General features: G+C 43.2%; 1 protein-coding gene across 2 annotated transcripts in view; it reads right to left on the bottom strand.

The window, feature by feature from the left end:
* The window catches only part of EFL1 (elongation factor like GTPase 1), a 128,936-nt gene that overhangs the window by 109,633 nt on the left and 6,410 nt on the right, over positions 1-12,893 (bottom strand). For both annotated transcript variants that reach the window (XM_082736221.1, XM_082736222.1), the window contains exon 4: positions 3,307-3,391. In XM_082736221.1, the coding sequence (XP_082592347.1) occupies positions 3,307-3,391 (85 nt within the window). The remainder of the gene's footprint in view (positions 1-3,306; positions 3,392-12,893) is intronic.

Raw genomic sequence — 12,893 nt, 5'->3', positions numbered from 1 at the left:
ATGCCTTGAGACTATTCGAAAAAACATGCCATGAGTTTCAAGTTACATGACCCATTTAAAGACATTTCTCTCATCTTTATCTGAAATCTGGGCTAACTGATTCAAAGGAATCACATCCCCTCAGGATTTTTTTTTCTTATATACAATGTACTATGTACAGTATCTCTTAACTCTTGAATTGACTAGATAAGTAGATGGTATCCTTGTGGGAAGGACAAAGAGAGCTAAGAGACAGGGAAATAACAAGGTTTAATAATGCAGGTCCAACATTTGTAGCCAATTTTGGTCACAGAGGTAAACACGAGAGGCTCCATTACCACGTCCCTGGAAAATGCTAAGTAGCATCTTCTACACTATACCTGGGGTTTCCACACCATTTATCTAAGATACCGGGGTTTTGTAAGCATGTTTACTTTAAACTAGAAAAATACCCCCTCTTTCAATCCAAATAAGGATTTGAAAAAATTTTTGAAAGCCAGTTAAATCAAGAGTCAGAACCAGAACAGACTTAATTAACATTTAATGCCGAGATTGCTAACAAAGAGGTGATGTGGCAGGGGTGGGAAGGGGAAGACACAGGGAAGTAAAAACCATGTGTGGAGTTTCTTTAACCAACAGTTTTGCCTCCTCCAGAAGAGGTCCCTTCGGGATCATCCCACCTTCACAGCAGGGATACCCTCTGGCAGAGAATGAGCACTGAGATACAGGTAAGAATGATCTCATCTCCGAGGCATTCCGACAGCATGTGCCTTGCTCAGCACCTCCAACTTTACTGCCATTTTGCAGGTGGGAAAAGAAGGCTCTGCACCAAAGGTCAGGCGTGGCAGCTGCCTACGTCAAGCCCCTCTAGGCGGTCACGTTCACAGACACAGCTGATATGCTGTGACTCCACTCCAGGCACCACCCACAGACTAGCAGGTAACCATCCAACCCAAGGATGTCCAATCCGCAGGCACAACCTCTGCCAGGGCCCAGCATTAAAAATAAGCTGGGCCACTTCCTGATCCTGAGAGTGTGTGACCAGAAACAAAAGGCAAAGCAGCAGTAAGCAATGGAAATACGGTGAGAAAAAGAGGCAGGAGTTGAGATGCAAGGTCAGGGCAAAGTTAGTTTATGAAGATGGGGACACTAAGAGTAGGAAAAAGCTACGAAAGAAAGAAAGACAGAGTAATGGAGACAAGGACAGAGAGCGAGACCCGGGGATAAAAGTGGAGCTCCAGAGAGAAGAACCATTAACTTATTCTGGTGGTTTCTAGGGCCAACATCTTGGATCCAGAATCAACATCCGGCTTCAACTTCTATGCGCTGTCACTCAATGATGCTCCTGTTTTTCTTGGTTTTCATGAATACGGTCTCCAACACTGTATTACACAGAGGCTTTCAATAAGCCATCCCAACACCAGCACAAGTGAGCTGAAGTCTTGGTTCTGTGTAGTCAAAAAAGCAAATCTAGAGGTGCCTGGGTGGTTCAGTGAGTTACACCTCTGCCTTTGGCCCAGGTCATGATCTCAGGGTCCTGGGATCGAGCCCCGCATCAGGCTCTCTGCTCCGGAGCCTGCTTCCTCCCGACCCCCGGCTGCCTGCCTCTCTACCTACTTGTGATCTCTGTCAAATAAATAAATAAAATCTTCTGAAAAAAGGAGGAGGGTCTTCTGAAAAAAGGAGGAGGGGGGCACCTGGGTGGCTCAGTGGGTTAAAGCCTCTGCCTTCGGCTCAGGTCATGATCTCAGGGTCCCAGGATCGAGCCCCGCATCAGGCTCTCTGCTTGGTGGGGAGCCTGCTTCCCCCTCTCTCTCTGCCTGCCTCTCTGCCTACTTGTGATCTCTGTCTGTCAAATAAATAAATAAATAAATAAGAAAGCATTATCTAAAACATTCTGAAAACAAGGTGCCCAAGGTCAGCGGTCAACAAAGCAGAGGTGAGACCATTCCATTCCCAGGGTCTTACAGCCATCCTCCTCCAACACTATGCCAGAAAGACAAGTGAAGTGGAATGGGCGTTATGTGGTACAACGGAAACCTTAATAAAATGGTTAAAAAGGGGGTGGCAAAACTAGAGACAAAACGCAGAGTCAACAACGAAAACTGACAACTAGAGGAACTGTCAAAGAAAAAGAGACTGACGGCATGAGTGCAGAGAGGAAGACTACGTCCGTCCCCACATCCGTAAGAAATAAGGGAGACCTAACTAAGCGGAGCACTGACCCACGCCACACAAGGGGGACACACCCCTTAAAACATGCACAGTAGTTTTAAAAAGATAAGGCATTACTTGAAACATTAAACATTAGGAAGAGCTTCAAAACTGGTTTAGTACAAAAATATTTGGCAGATGGACGTCAAAGAGAAGAGAGTTGTGCCTCGTGCAGAAGGTTCCCTGGTGCCGGTGCCAGAGGGCACCGTAAAAGACGAACCACAGATCAGTCACTTAGGGAAATGAGATACATCTTTGTTATTTCCTTCTAATTATAAAAATACACACTTTGTGTAAAATTTCCAAGGAGTACAAAAATAAATATTTTAGAAAATGGAAGTTTCACACAACTCAGCCCCTGGAGATAACTGGTGTGGAGGTTTTAGTGTGTACCCTTCCAGACATCTACCTACACACGCAGTATTTTATACCAAACACATTCTTATCACACAAGTGTTTACTCTGAGACTTGCTTTTTGTCTCGACATATTTTTCCTGTCTTATCACATACAGATCAAACAGGTGTTTGACAGCCGCATGGTTCTCATGGGAAGGATGCATCAGCATACTTGACCATTTTCCAAAAATAGACATAAAGGTTGCTAGCATTTTTCTGAACTAATACAAACTTTTTAGTGAACATCACTGACTATATACCTCACAGGCTTCTGTCGCCTAAATTCCGTGAAATTACTGTGAAAATGGCATCCTGATTTGGGCACAGGAAGCTGTAACAATCGTGGCAACCAATCAGGTCAGATTCTAAATCCAACCCTGAGGCCACAGGACAGAATAAGGATCCTGTCAGGAAATGCAACACTCCGGCTGAGCCAGCAAGGTCCTGAGACCCTCCACCATCCTTGGGAAGAAATCCACACAGTCGCCTGGGTGGGTGGGAGCGGGTGGGAACTGCCCGTTCTTTGCCCTTGCGCCCGTCAGAGGTCCCCATCTGCATCCCAGTCTGGGCAGCCTGTCTCTGACAACAGGTCCTCTGGAGGCCAGAATGAAATGTGTGGAACATAAAGCAAAGAAACTGAGGCACACAATTAACTCAGAAAGAGAAAGAAGGACACTGACAATACAGAACGATTTTTTCTTTAAAAAACAATTTACCTGTCGCGTAGTGCAGGGAAATGGCACTGGATTTCATAGTGATCCCTCGCACCTGCTCGTCCTCCCGGCTGTCCATGTACCGTAACTGTGGAAACACGACATACGCATCCTTACTTCCCAGTGAATGAGAACCTTAACACTAAAATGGACCGAGCTGGACTTCTGGTTTAAACACACCATTTTTACACTAAAAGCTCTCCGTATGTTTTACAAATGGGAAAGCACCGGAGAACTCTCTGATGTGTCCCAGTACCGCACCCCCCCCCGCCCCCGAGTGCGGCTCAATCACAGCCGGGCAGGAAAGAGCAGGTACGCCGCGAACAAGTCCCAGGAAGCAGGACTTGTGTGTGTGTGTGTGTGTGTGTGTGTGTGTGTGTGTGGTGGGGGGGTCCTTCTGCACATCCAGACCAGAGCTGGTCCTTCCTGACCCTAGGTCACTTGACAAAGTCCCGGCAAAGACTAAACAGTAGGTCTCTAGAAGCATGAGGAGCCTTCACTCCTTTCCCCAGATTGGCAGGTTTTAAACATGTCTTTAGAAAAAGAGTGATGTGCTGGAAGGTATTTCTGACGTAACCACTTAGCCGATGGCTTTCATCGGTGTAAAGCCACAAACGAAGGCCCACTCCTCACTCTCGGGGCACCGCAGCCCGGGGACACCAACGCAGCTTGACCTACGGAGCCACCGCTCCTCTGCACGCCCGCGGCCCTGCGCACCTGCGGACTTCCTTCCTCTGCAGGCTGCCGTCCCTAGCCCTGCCTCACTTCTCGCCATGTGTCTTTGAAAAATTCTTCACCTTTACACGGACTCACTTCTCTCGTTCAAATGCCCTGGGAGTAACCTACTGATGTGGGCCTCTGCCGCACTGACTCATCCCACATCGACCCCTTCATCAGCGGACAGCCATCCACGCCCGAACTAAGCCAAACTCCTGGAAGCTCCAGTGACCTCCGGCCAAACCCAGTCATCCTTTCTGCTCTTCCATCTTCCTGATGTCAGCGTGGCCCCAGGCTGGCACCTCCACGAGCCCTGCATGCGTGTGTGCATACACACACACGAGATCCTTCCGGAAGTCTGCAATTGCCTAGCTCCCCTACTAGCTCTCCGGAGATGGTCTGTGGGACCCCCTTCACCTCTCGGACCTCTGAGGCCTTCCTCCAAAGTCTCAGTCCCTGCTCATTCTTCTCCATGTGTTTTTAAGCACGGAGTTGAGAGAAAACATGTGTACAGCAAGAACAGTACCAATACAGTGCACACCCGTGTGCAGGCCATCCTATTTAAGAAAGAAAACAAAGATGTACATTGCTTTTCACATCCCCCTGTGCTCCTGGCTCACAGGTAACTACTACCCTAAACTTTACCCTGTTCATTCAGTTGCTTTCTTTGTAACTTTTAAAAATGTGCGACTTGGGGGAGGAGTCAAGATGGCGGAGAAGTAGCAGGCTGAGACTACTTCAGCTAGCCGGAGATCAGCTAGATAGCTTATCTAAAGATTGCAAACACCTGAAAATCCATCGGCAGATCGAAGAGAAGAACAGCAATTCTGGAAACAGAAAAACAACCACTTTCTGAAAGGTAGGACCGGCGGAGAAGTGAATCCAAAGCGACGGGAAGATAGACCCCGGGGGGAGGGGCCGGCTCCCGGCAAGCGGCGGAGCAACCGCGCACAAAATCAGGACGTTTAAAAGACTGTTCCGCTGAGGGACATCGCTCCAGAGGCTAAACCCGGGGGAAGCCCACGCGGGGTCAGCGTGGCCTCAGGTCCCGCAGGGTCACAGAAGGATCGGGGGTGTCTGAGTGTCGCAGAGCTTGCGGGTATTGGAACGGGAAAGCCGGCTGCAGAGACGGAGCCGACAGTAAGCTCGCAGCTCGGGGTGACCTTGAACCGGTCGCAGGCTCGGTGAGCTCGGAGCGCGGCCGGAGGTCAGGCAGACGGGAGTAACTGGGCGCTGTTCTCGGAGGGCGCACTGAGGAGTGGGGCCCCGGGCTCTCGGCTCCTCCGGGCCAGAGACCAGGAGGCCGCCATTTGTATTCCCGTCCTCCAGAACTCTACGGAAAGCGCTCAGGGAACAAAAGCTCCTGAAAGCAAACCCTAGCGGACTACTCACCTCGGCCCCCGGTAAGGGCGGTGTAATTCCGGCTGGGGCAAAGACACTTGAGAATCACTACAACAGGCCCCTCCCCCGGAAGATCAACAAGAAATCCAGCTGAGACCAAGTTCACCTACCAAGGAGTGCGGTTTCAATACCAAGGAGAGCAGCAGAACTCCAGAGGAGGAGAAAGCCAAGCACGGAACTCATGGCTTTTTCCCTGTGATTTTTTTTAATCTTGCAGTTAATTTAATTTTTTTCTTTTTCATTTTTTGTTTTTTTTTTTTCTCACCTTTGGGTAAAATTTTTTTTTTAACTGTTACCTTTTTCTTTTTTAATGATTTTTTACTAGTTTATCTAATATATATATTTTTTCTTTTTTACATTTTTCTTAGGTGTTTTCTTTTTTTTTAATTCTTTTCTTTTCTTTTCTTTTTTCTTTTTTTTTCTTTTTTCTTCTTTCTTCCTTTTTGAACCTCTTTTTATCCCCTTTCTCCCCCCTCACGATTTTGGATCTCTTCTAATTTGGTTAAAGCACATTTTCCTGGGGTTGTTGCCACCCTTTTAGTATTTTACTTGCCCCTTCATATACTCTTATCTGGACAAAATGACAAGACGGAAAAATTCAACACAAAAAAAAGAACAAGAGGCAGTACCGAAGGCTAGGGACCTAATCAATACAGACATTGGTAATATGTCAGATCTAGAGTTCAGAATGACAATTCTCAAGGTTCTAGCCGGGCTCGAAAAAGGCATGGAAGATATTAGAGAAACCCTCTCGAGAGATATAAAAGCCCTTTCTGGAGAAATAAAAGAACTAAAATCTAACCAAGTTGAAATCAAAAAAGCTATTAATGAGGTGCAATCAAAAATGGAGGCTCTCACTGCTAGGATAAATGAGGCAGAAGAAAGAATTAGTGATATAGAAGACCAAATAGCAGAGAATAAAGAAGCTGAGCAAAAGAGGGACAAACAGCTACTGGACCACGAGGGGAGAATTCGAGAGATAAGTGACACCATAAGACGAAACAACATTAGAATAATTGGGATTCCAGAAGAAGAAGAAAGAGAGAGGGGAGCAGAAGGTATACTGGAGAGAATTATTGGGGAGAATTTCCCCAATATGGCAAAGGGAACGAGCATCAAAATTCAGGAGGTTCAGAGAACGCCCCTCAAAATCAATAAGAATAGGCCCACACCCCGTCACCTAATAGTAAAATTCACAAGTCTCAGTGACAAAGAGAAAATCCTGAAAGCAGCCCGGGAAAAGAAGTCTGTAACATACAATGGTAAAAATATTAGATTGGCAGCTGACTTATCCACAGAGACCTGGCAGGCCAGAAAGAGCTGGCATGATATTTTCAGAGCACTAAACGAGAAAAACATGCAGCCAAGAATACTATATCCAGCTAGGCTATCATTGAAAATAGAAGGAGAGATTAAAAGCTTCCAGGACAAACAAAAACTGAAAGAATTTTCAAATACCAAACCAGCTCTACAGGAAATATTGAAAGGGGTCCTCTAAGCAAAGAGAGAGCCTACAAGTGGTAGATCAGAAAGGAACAGAGACCATATACAGTAACAGTCACCTTACAGGCAATACAATGGCACTAAATTCATATCTCTCAATAGTTACCCTGAATGTTAATGGGCTAAATGCCCCTGTCAAAAGACACAGGGTATCAGAATGGATAAAAAAACAAAACCCATCTATATGTTGCCTCCAATAAACTCATTTTAATCCCGAAGACACCTCCAGATTTAAAGTGAGGGGGTGGAAAAGAATTTACCATGCTAATGGACATCAGAAGAAAGCAGGAGTGGCAATCCTTATATCAGATCAATTAGATTTTAAGCCAAAGACTATAATAAGAGATGAGGAAGGACACTATATCATACTCAAAGGGTCTGTCCAACAAGAAGATTTAACAATTTTAAATATCTATGCCCCCAATGTGGGAGCAGCCAACTATATAAACCAATTAATAACAAAATCAAAGAAACACATCAACAATAATACAATAATAGTAGGGGACTTTAACACTCCCCTCACTGAAATGGACAGATCATCCAAGCAAAAGATCAGCAAGGAAATAAAGGCCTTAAACGACACACTGGACCAGATGGAAATCACAGATATATTCAGAATATTTCATCCCAAAGCAACAGAATACACATTCTTCTCTAGTGCACATGGAACATTCTCCAGAATAGATCATATCCTCGGTCCTAAATCAGGACTCAACCGGTATCAAAAGATTGGGATCATTCCCTGCATATTTTCAGACCACAATGCTCTAAAGCTAGAACTCAACCACAAAAGGAAGTTTGGAAAGAACCCAAATACATGGAGACTAAACAGCATCCTTTTAAAGAATGAATGGGTCAACCGGGAAATTAAAGAAGAATTGAAAAAAATCATGGAAACAAATGATAATGAAAATACAACGGTTCAAAATCTGTGGGACACAACAAAGGCAGTCCTGAGAGGAAAATATATAGCGGTACAAGCCTTTCTCAAGAAACAAGAAAGGTCTCAGGTACACAACCTAACCCTACACCTAAAGGAGCTGGAGAAAGAACAAGAAAGAAACCCTAAGCCCAGCAGGAGAAGAGAAATCATAAAGATCAGAGCAGAAATCAATGAAATAGAAACCAAAAAAACAATAGAACAAATCAACGAAACTAGGAGCTGGTTCTTTGAAAGAATTAATAAAATTGATAAACCCCTGGCCCGACTTATCAAAAAGAAAAGAGAAAGGACCCAAATCAATAAAATCATGAATGAAAAAGGAGAGATCACAACTAACACCAAAGAAATACAAACTATTATAAGAACATACTATGAGCAACTCTACGCCAATAAATTTGACAATCTGGAAGAAATGGATGCATTCCTAGAAACATATAAACTACCACAACTGAACCAGGAAGAAATAGAAAGCCTGAACAGACCCATAACCAGTAAGGAGATTGAAATAGTCATTAAAAGTCTCCAAACAAACAAAAGCCCAGGGCCAGACGGCGTCCCGGGGGAATTCTACCAAACATTTAAAGAAGAACTAATTCCTATTCTTCTGAAACTGTTCCAAAAAACAGAAATGGAAGTAAAACTTCCAAACTCATTTTATGAGGCCAGCATCACCTTGATCCCAAAACCAGACAAGGATCCCACCAAAAAAGAGAGCTATAGACCAATATCCTTGATGAACACAGATGCGAAAATACTCAACAAAATACTAGCCAATAGGATTCAACAGTGCATTAAAAAGATTATTCACCACGACCAAGAGGGATTTATTCCAGGGCTGCAAGGTTGGTTCAACATCCGCAAATCAGTCAATGTGATACAACACATCAATAAAAGAAAGAACAAGAACCATATGATACTCTCAATAGATGCTGAAAAAGCATTTGACAAAGTACAGCATCCTTCCTGATCAAAACTCTTCAAAGTGTAGGGATAAAGGGCACATACCTCAATATCATCAAAGCCATCTATGAAAAACCCACCGCAAATATCATTCTCAATGGAGAAAAACTGAAAGCTTTTCCACTAAGGTCAGGAACACGGCAGGGATGTCCATTATCACCACTGCTATTCAACATAGTACTAGAGGTCCTCGCCTCAGCAATCAGACAACAAAAGGAAATTAAAGGCATCCAAATCGGCAAAGAAGAAGTCAAATTCTCACTCTTCACAGATGATATGATACTATATGTAGAAAACCCAAAAGACTCCACTCCAAAACTGCTAGAACTTATACAGGAATTCAGTAAAGTGTCAGGATATAAAATCAATGCACAGAAATCAGTTGCATTTCTCTACACCAACAGCAAGACAGAAGAAAGAGAAATTAAGAAGTCAATCCCATTTACAATTGCATCCAAAACCTTAAGATACCTAGGAATAAACCTAACCAAAGAGACACAGAATCTATACTCAGAAAACGATAAAGTACTCATGAAAGAAATTGAGGAAGACACAAAGAAATGGAAAAATGTTCCATGCTCCTGGATTGGAAGAATAAATATTGTGAAAATGTCTATGCTACCTAAAGCAATCTACACATTTAATGCAATTCCTATCAAAGTACCATCCATCTTTTTCAAAGAAATGGAACAAACAATGCTAAAATTTATATGGAACCAGAAAAGACCTCGAATAGCCAAAGGGATATTGAAAAAGAAAGCCAATGTTGGTGGCATCACAATTCCGGACTTCAAGCTCTATTACAAAGCTGTCATCATCAAGACAGCATGGTACTGGCACAAAAACAGACACATAGATCAATGGAACAGAAAAGAGAACCCAGAAATAGACCCTCAACTCTAGGGTCAACTAATCTTCGACAAAGCAGGAAAGAATGTCCAATGGAAAAAAGACAGCCTCTTCAATAAATGGTGCTGGGAAAATTGGACAGCCACATGCAGAAAAATGAAATTGGACCATTTCCTTACACCGCACACAAAAATAGACTCAAAATGGATGAAGGACCTCAATGTGCGAAAGGAATCCATCAAAATCCTTGAGGAGAACACAGGCAGCAACATCTTCGACCTCTGCCGCAACAACTTCCTAGGAACAACACAAAAGGCAAGGGAAGCAAGGGAAAAAATGAACTATTGGGATTTCATCAGGATCAAAAGCTTTTGCACAGCAAAGGAAACAGTTAACAAAATCAAAAGACAACTGACAGAATGGGAGAAGATATTTGCAAACAACATATCAGATAAAGGACTAGTGTCCAGAGTCTATAAAGAACTTAGCAAACTCAACACCCAAAGAACAAATAATCCAATCAAGATATGGGCAGATGACATGAACAGACATTTCTGCAAAGAAGACATCCGGATGGCCAACAGACACATGAAAAAGTGCTCCATATCACTCGGCATCAGGGAAATACAAATCAAAACCACAATGAGATATCACCTCACACCAGTCAGAATGGCTAAAATCAACAAGTCAGGAAATGACAGATGCTGGCGAGGATGCGGAGAAAGGGGAACCCTCCTACACTTTTGGTGGGAATACAAGCTGGTGCAGGCACTCTGGAAAACAGCATGGAGGTTCCTCAAAATGTTGAAAATAGAACTACCCTATGACCCAGCAATTGCACTATTGGGTATTTACCCTAAAGATGCAAACGTAGTGATCCAAAGGGGCACGTGCACCCGAACGTTTATAGCAGCAATGTCCACAACAGCCAAACTATGGAAAGAACCTAGATGTCCATCAACAGATGAATGGATCAAGAAGATGTGGTATATATACACAATGGAATACTATGCAGCCATCAAAAGAAATGAAATCTTGCCATTTGCGACAACATGGATGGAACTAGAGCGTATCATGCTTAGCGAAATAAGTCAAGCAGAGAAAGACAACTATCATATGACCTCCCTGATATGAGGAAGTGGTGATGCAACATGGGGGCTTAAGTGGGTAGGAGAAGAATAAATGAAACAAGATGAGATTGGGAGGGAGACAAGCCATAAGTGACTCTTAATCTCACAAAACAAACTGAGGGTTGCTGGGGGTAGGGGGTTTGGGAGAAGGGGGTGGGATTATGGACATTGGGGAGGGTATGTGCTTTGGTGAGTGCTGTGAAGTGTGTAAACCTGGTGATTCACAGACCTGTACCCTTGGGGATAAAAATATACGTTTATAAAAAATAAAAAATTAATAAAAAAAAAAATGTGTGACTTACCAAGCAACATATCATTAAGAGTTGAAGGTTTTAGTCCTCGGACGAACATATTTGTACCCTACATACACACACACACGCCACACACACGTATACGGCACCATCACTTTGTCTCTGCTCAGTGTCCCGCCCCAAGATTCGTCCATTCTGACGGGCGGAGTCCTTGTTCTTTCATTCCCATTACCACAGGATTCCACCACACAAAGCCCTAGGCCGGGTGGACTGATTCTAGTTTTTGAAACTACCACTAAGCTGTCCCTAACAGTTTCCAACTGTCTCTTCTGGGTGGATGTCCACCAAGAAGTGGAATTTCTGAGAAATGAAGTGTACACATCTTTGACGCTCCTAGCTGTCTCCACGCTGTTTTCCGAAGAACCGGAACTGCCCCGCACTCCGAGGAACGGGTCGGAGCTTCTCCTGCTCTGCCACCTCGGCAGCACCAGCAATGGGCAGCCTATTTTTAAATCACACAGAGGACAGTATTTTTCTAATTTACATCTCTCCATTTACCAGTGGGGTTTTATTGTGAGCTTCCTGGTCAATTTGTTTCTCCGTCTTTTTAAGGGGTTGCACTACAGATCTGTTCTGTTTTGGATAAGTTATTTATAGTCTCTTGATTATTAGACCTCGGTCAATTATGTGTCATTATCTGCCCCCGGGGTACCAGGCCTATCTTTTCACTTTCTTTATGGGGTCTCTCTGAAAAACAGACGGTTCTTAGTTTTAATGTAGTTGAATTGTTCAAATGGTATGACATAATGGTATGTACTTCTTTGTCTTATAGAAGAAATCTCCTCTTAAGGTCTTAAGAGTATTGTCCTGTATTATTTTCTACAAGTTTTATAATTTTGCCTCTCACATATAAGTATTTTAAATTACATGCTACTGATTTTGTGTGCAGTATTTTCTACACAGACAACCAACCGTCCAAGGATATCGGGAGAGGCTCGTCTTTTCCCTAAAGATCAGAAATGCCAGCTCTGTGATAAATCAGGACCTGTTTCCAGGCCTGCTATTCTGGACCATCGGTCAATTTTACCCCTCAGCCAACTGCAAACCACGAGCTATTGCTATACTTACTTACTTCCTAGTAAGTCCTGCTCTCCAGTAAGACACACTGCACATCTTACTCTTCTTCAGACATGTCTTTACAGACAAGTCATTACTGGCTCTTCGTTCTCCAGTATTTTAGAACCAGCAAGTCACACTTAAATTTTATAAAACTTGAAATTTTTACACTGAAAAGAAATTTTAAAAATAAATTTAAAATAAAAGTAAAAAGTAAGAGAAAGAGAAGCTTGAAGAACCAGAAGAATGTTGGGAAAAGACTATCTCTTGAAGATATGGCTACATATTATTCTCACTCAAATAAAATAAAATACCTGTTTAAAAAATAAGATAAAATAAAAATAAAAACAAGAACTGCTTAGAAGTCAACATTAAAAAGAACAGTCATTTTAAAAATACTGAGCGCAACAATCTGTGAGCATGGTCTAGCGAGCTCTCCGTCCACTCACGTTTCCCCCAGTACCTCACAGGTCCATTTTTTATGCGGTGTAAGCGCTCTATTTCCTGCACACTGCTCATGTACTCTCTTTTCAACAACTTTTGTATCGTGAAGGCTGCTAAATTCTTATTAATATCCAAGCAATTTATCTGTATACTCTTCTGAGTTTTCTACAAAGTTGTATCACCCCTCCTAAAACTCTTTTTTTTTTTTTTTTTGCTATACTTGCAGCAGAACCTCCAGGGCAGCAGAGAGCAGAAGCTGTAACACAATGAGCAGAA

Source organism: Mustela nivalis (assembly GCF_964662115.1).
Source record: "Mustela nivalis genome assembly, chromosome: 6".
In the NCBI taxonomy this organism is placed as follows: domain Eukaryota; kingdom Metazoa; phylum Chordata; class Mammalia; order Carnivora; family Mustelidae; genus Mustela; species Mustela nivalis.
Note: the sequence above shows the minus strand (reverse complement) of the source record. Positions and strands in the feature narration are given on the sequence as shown.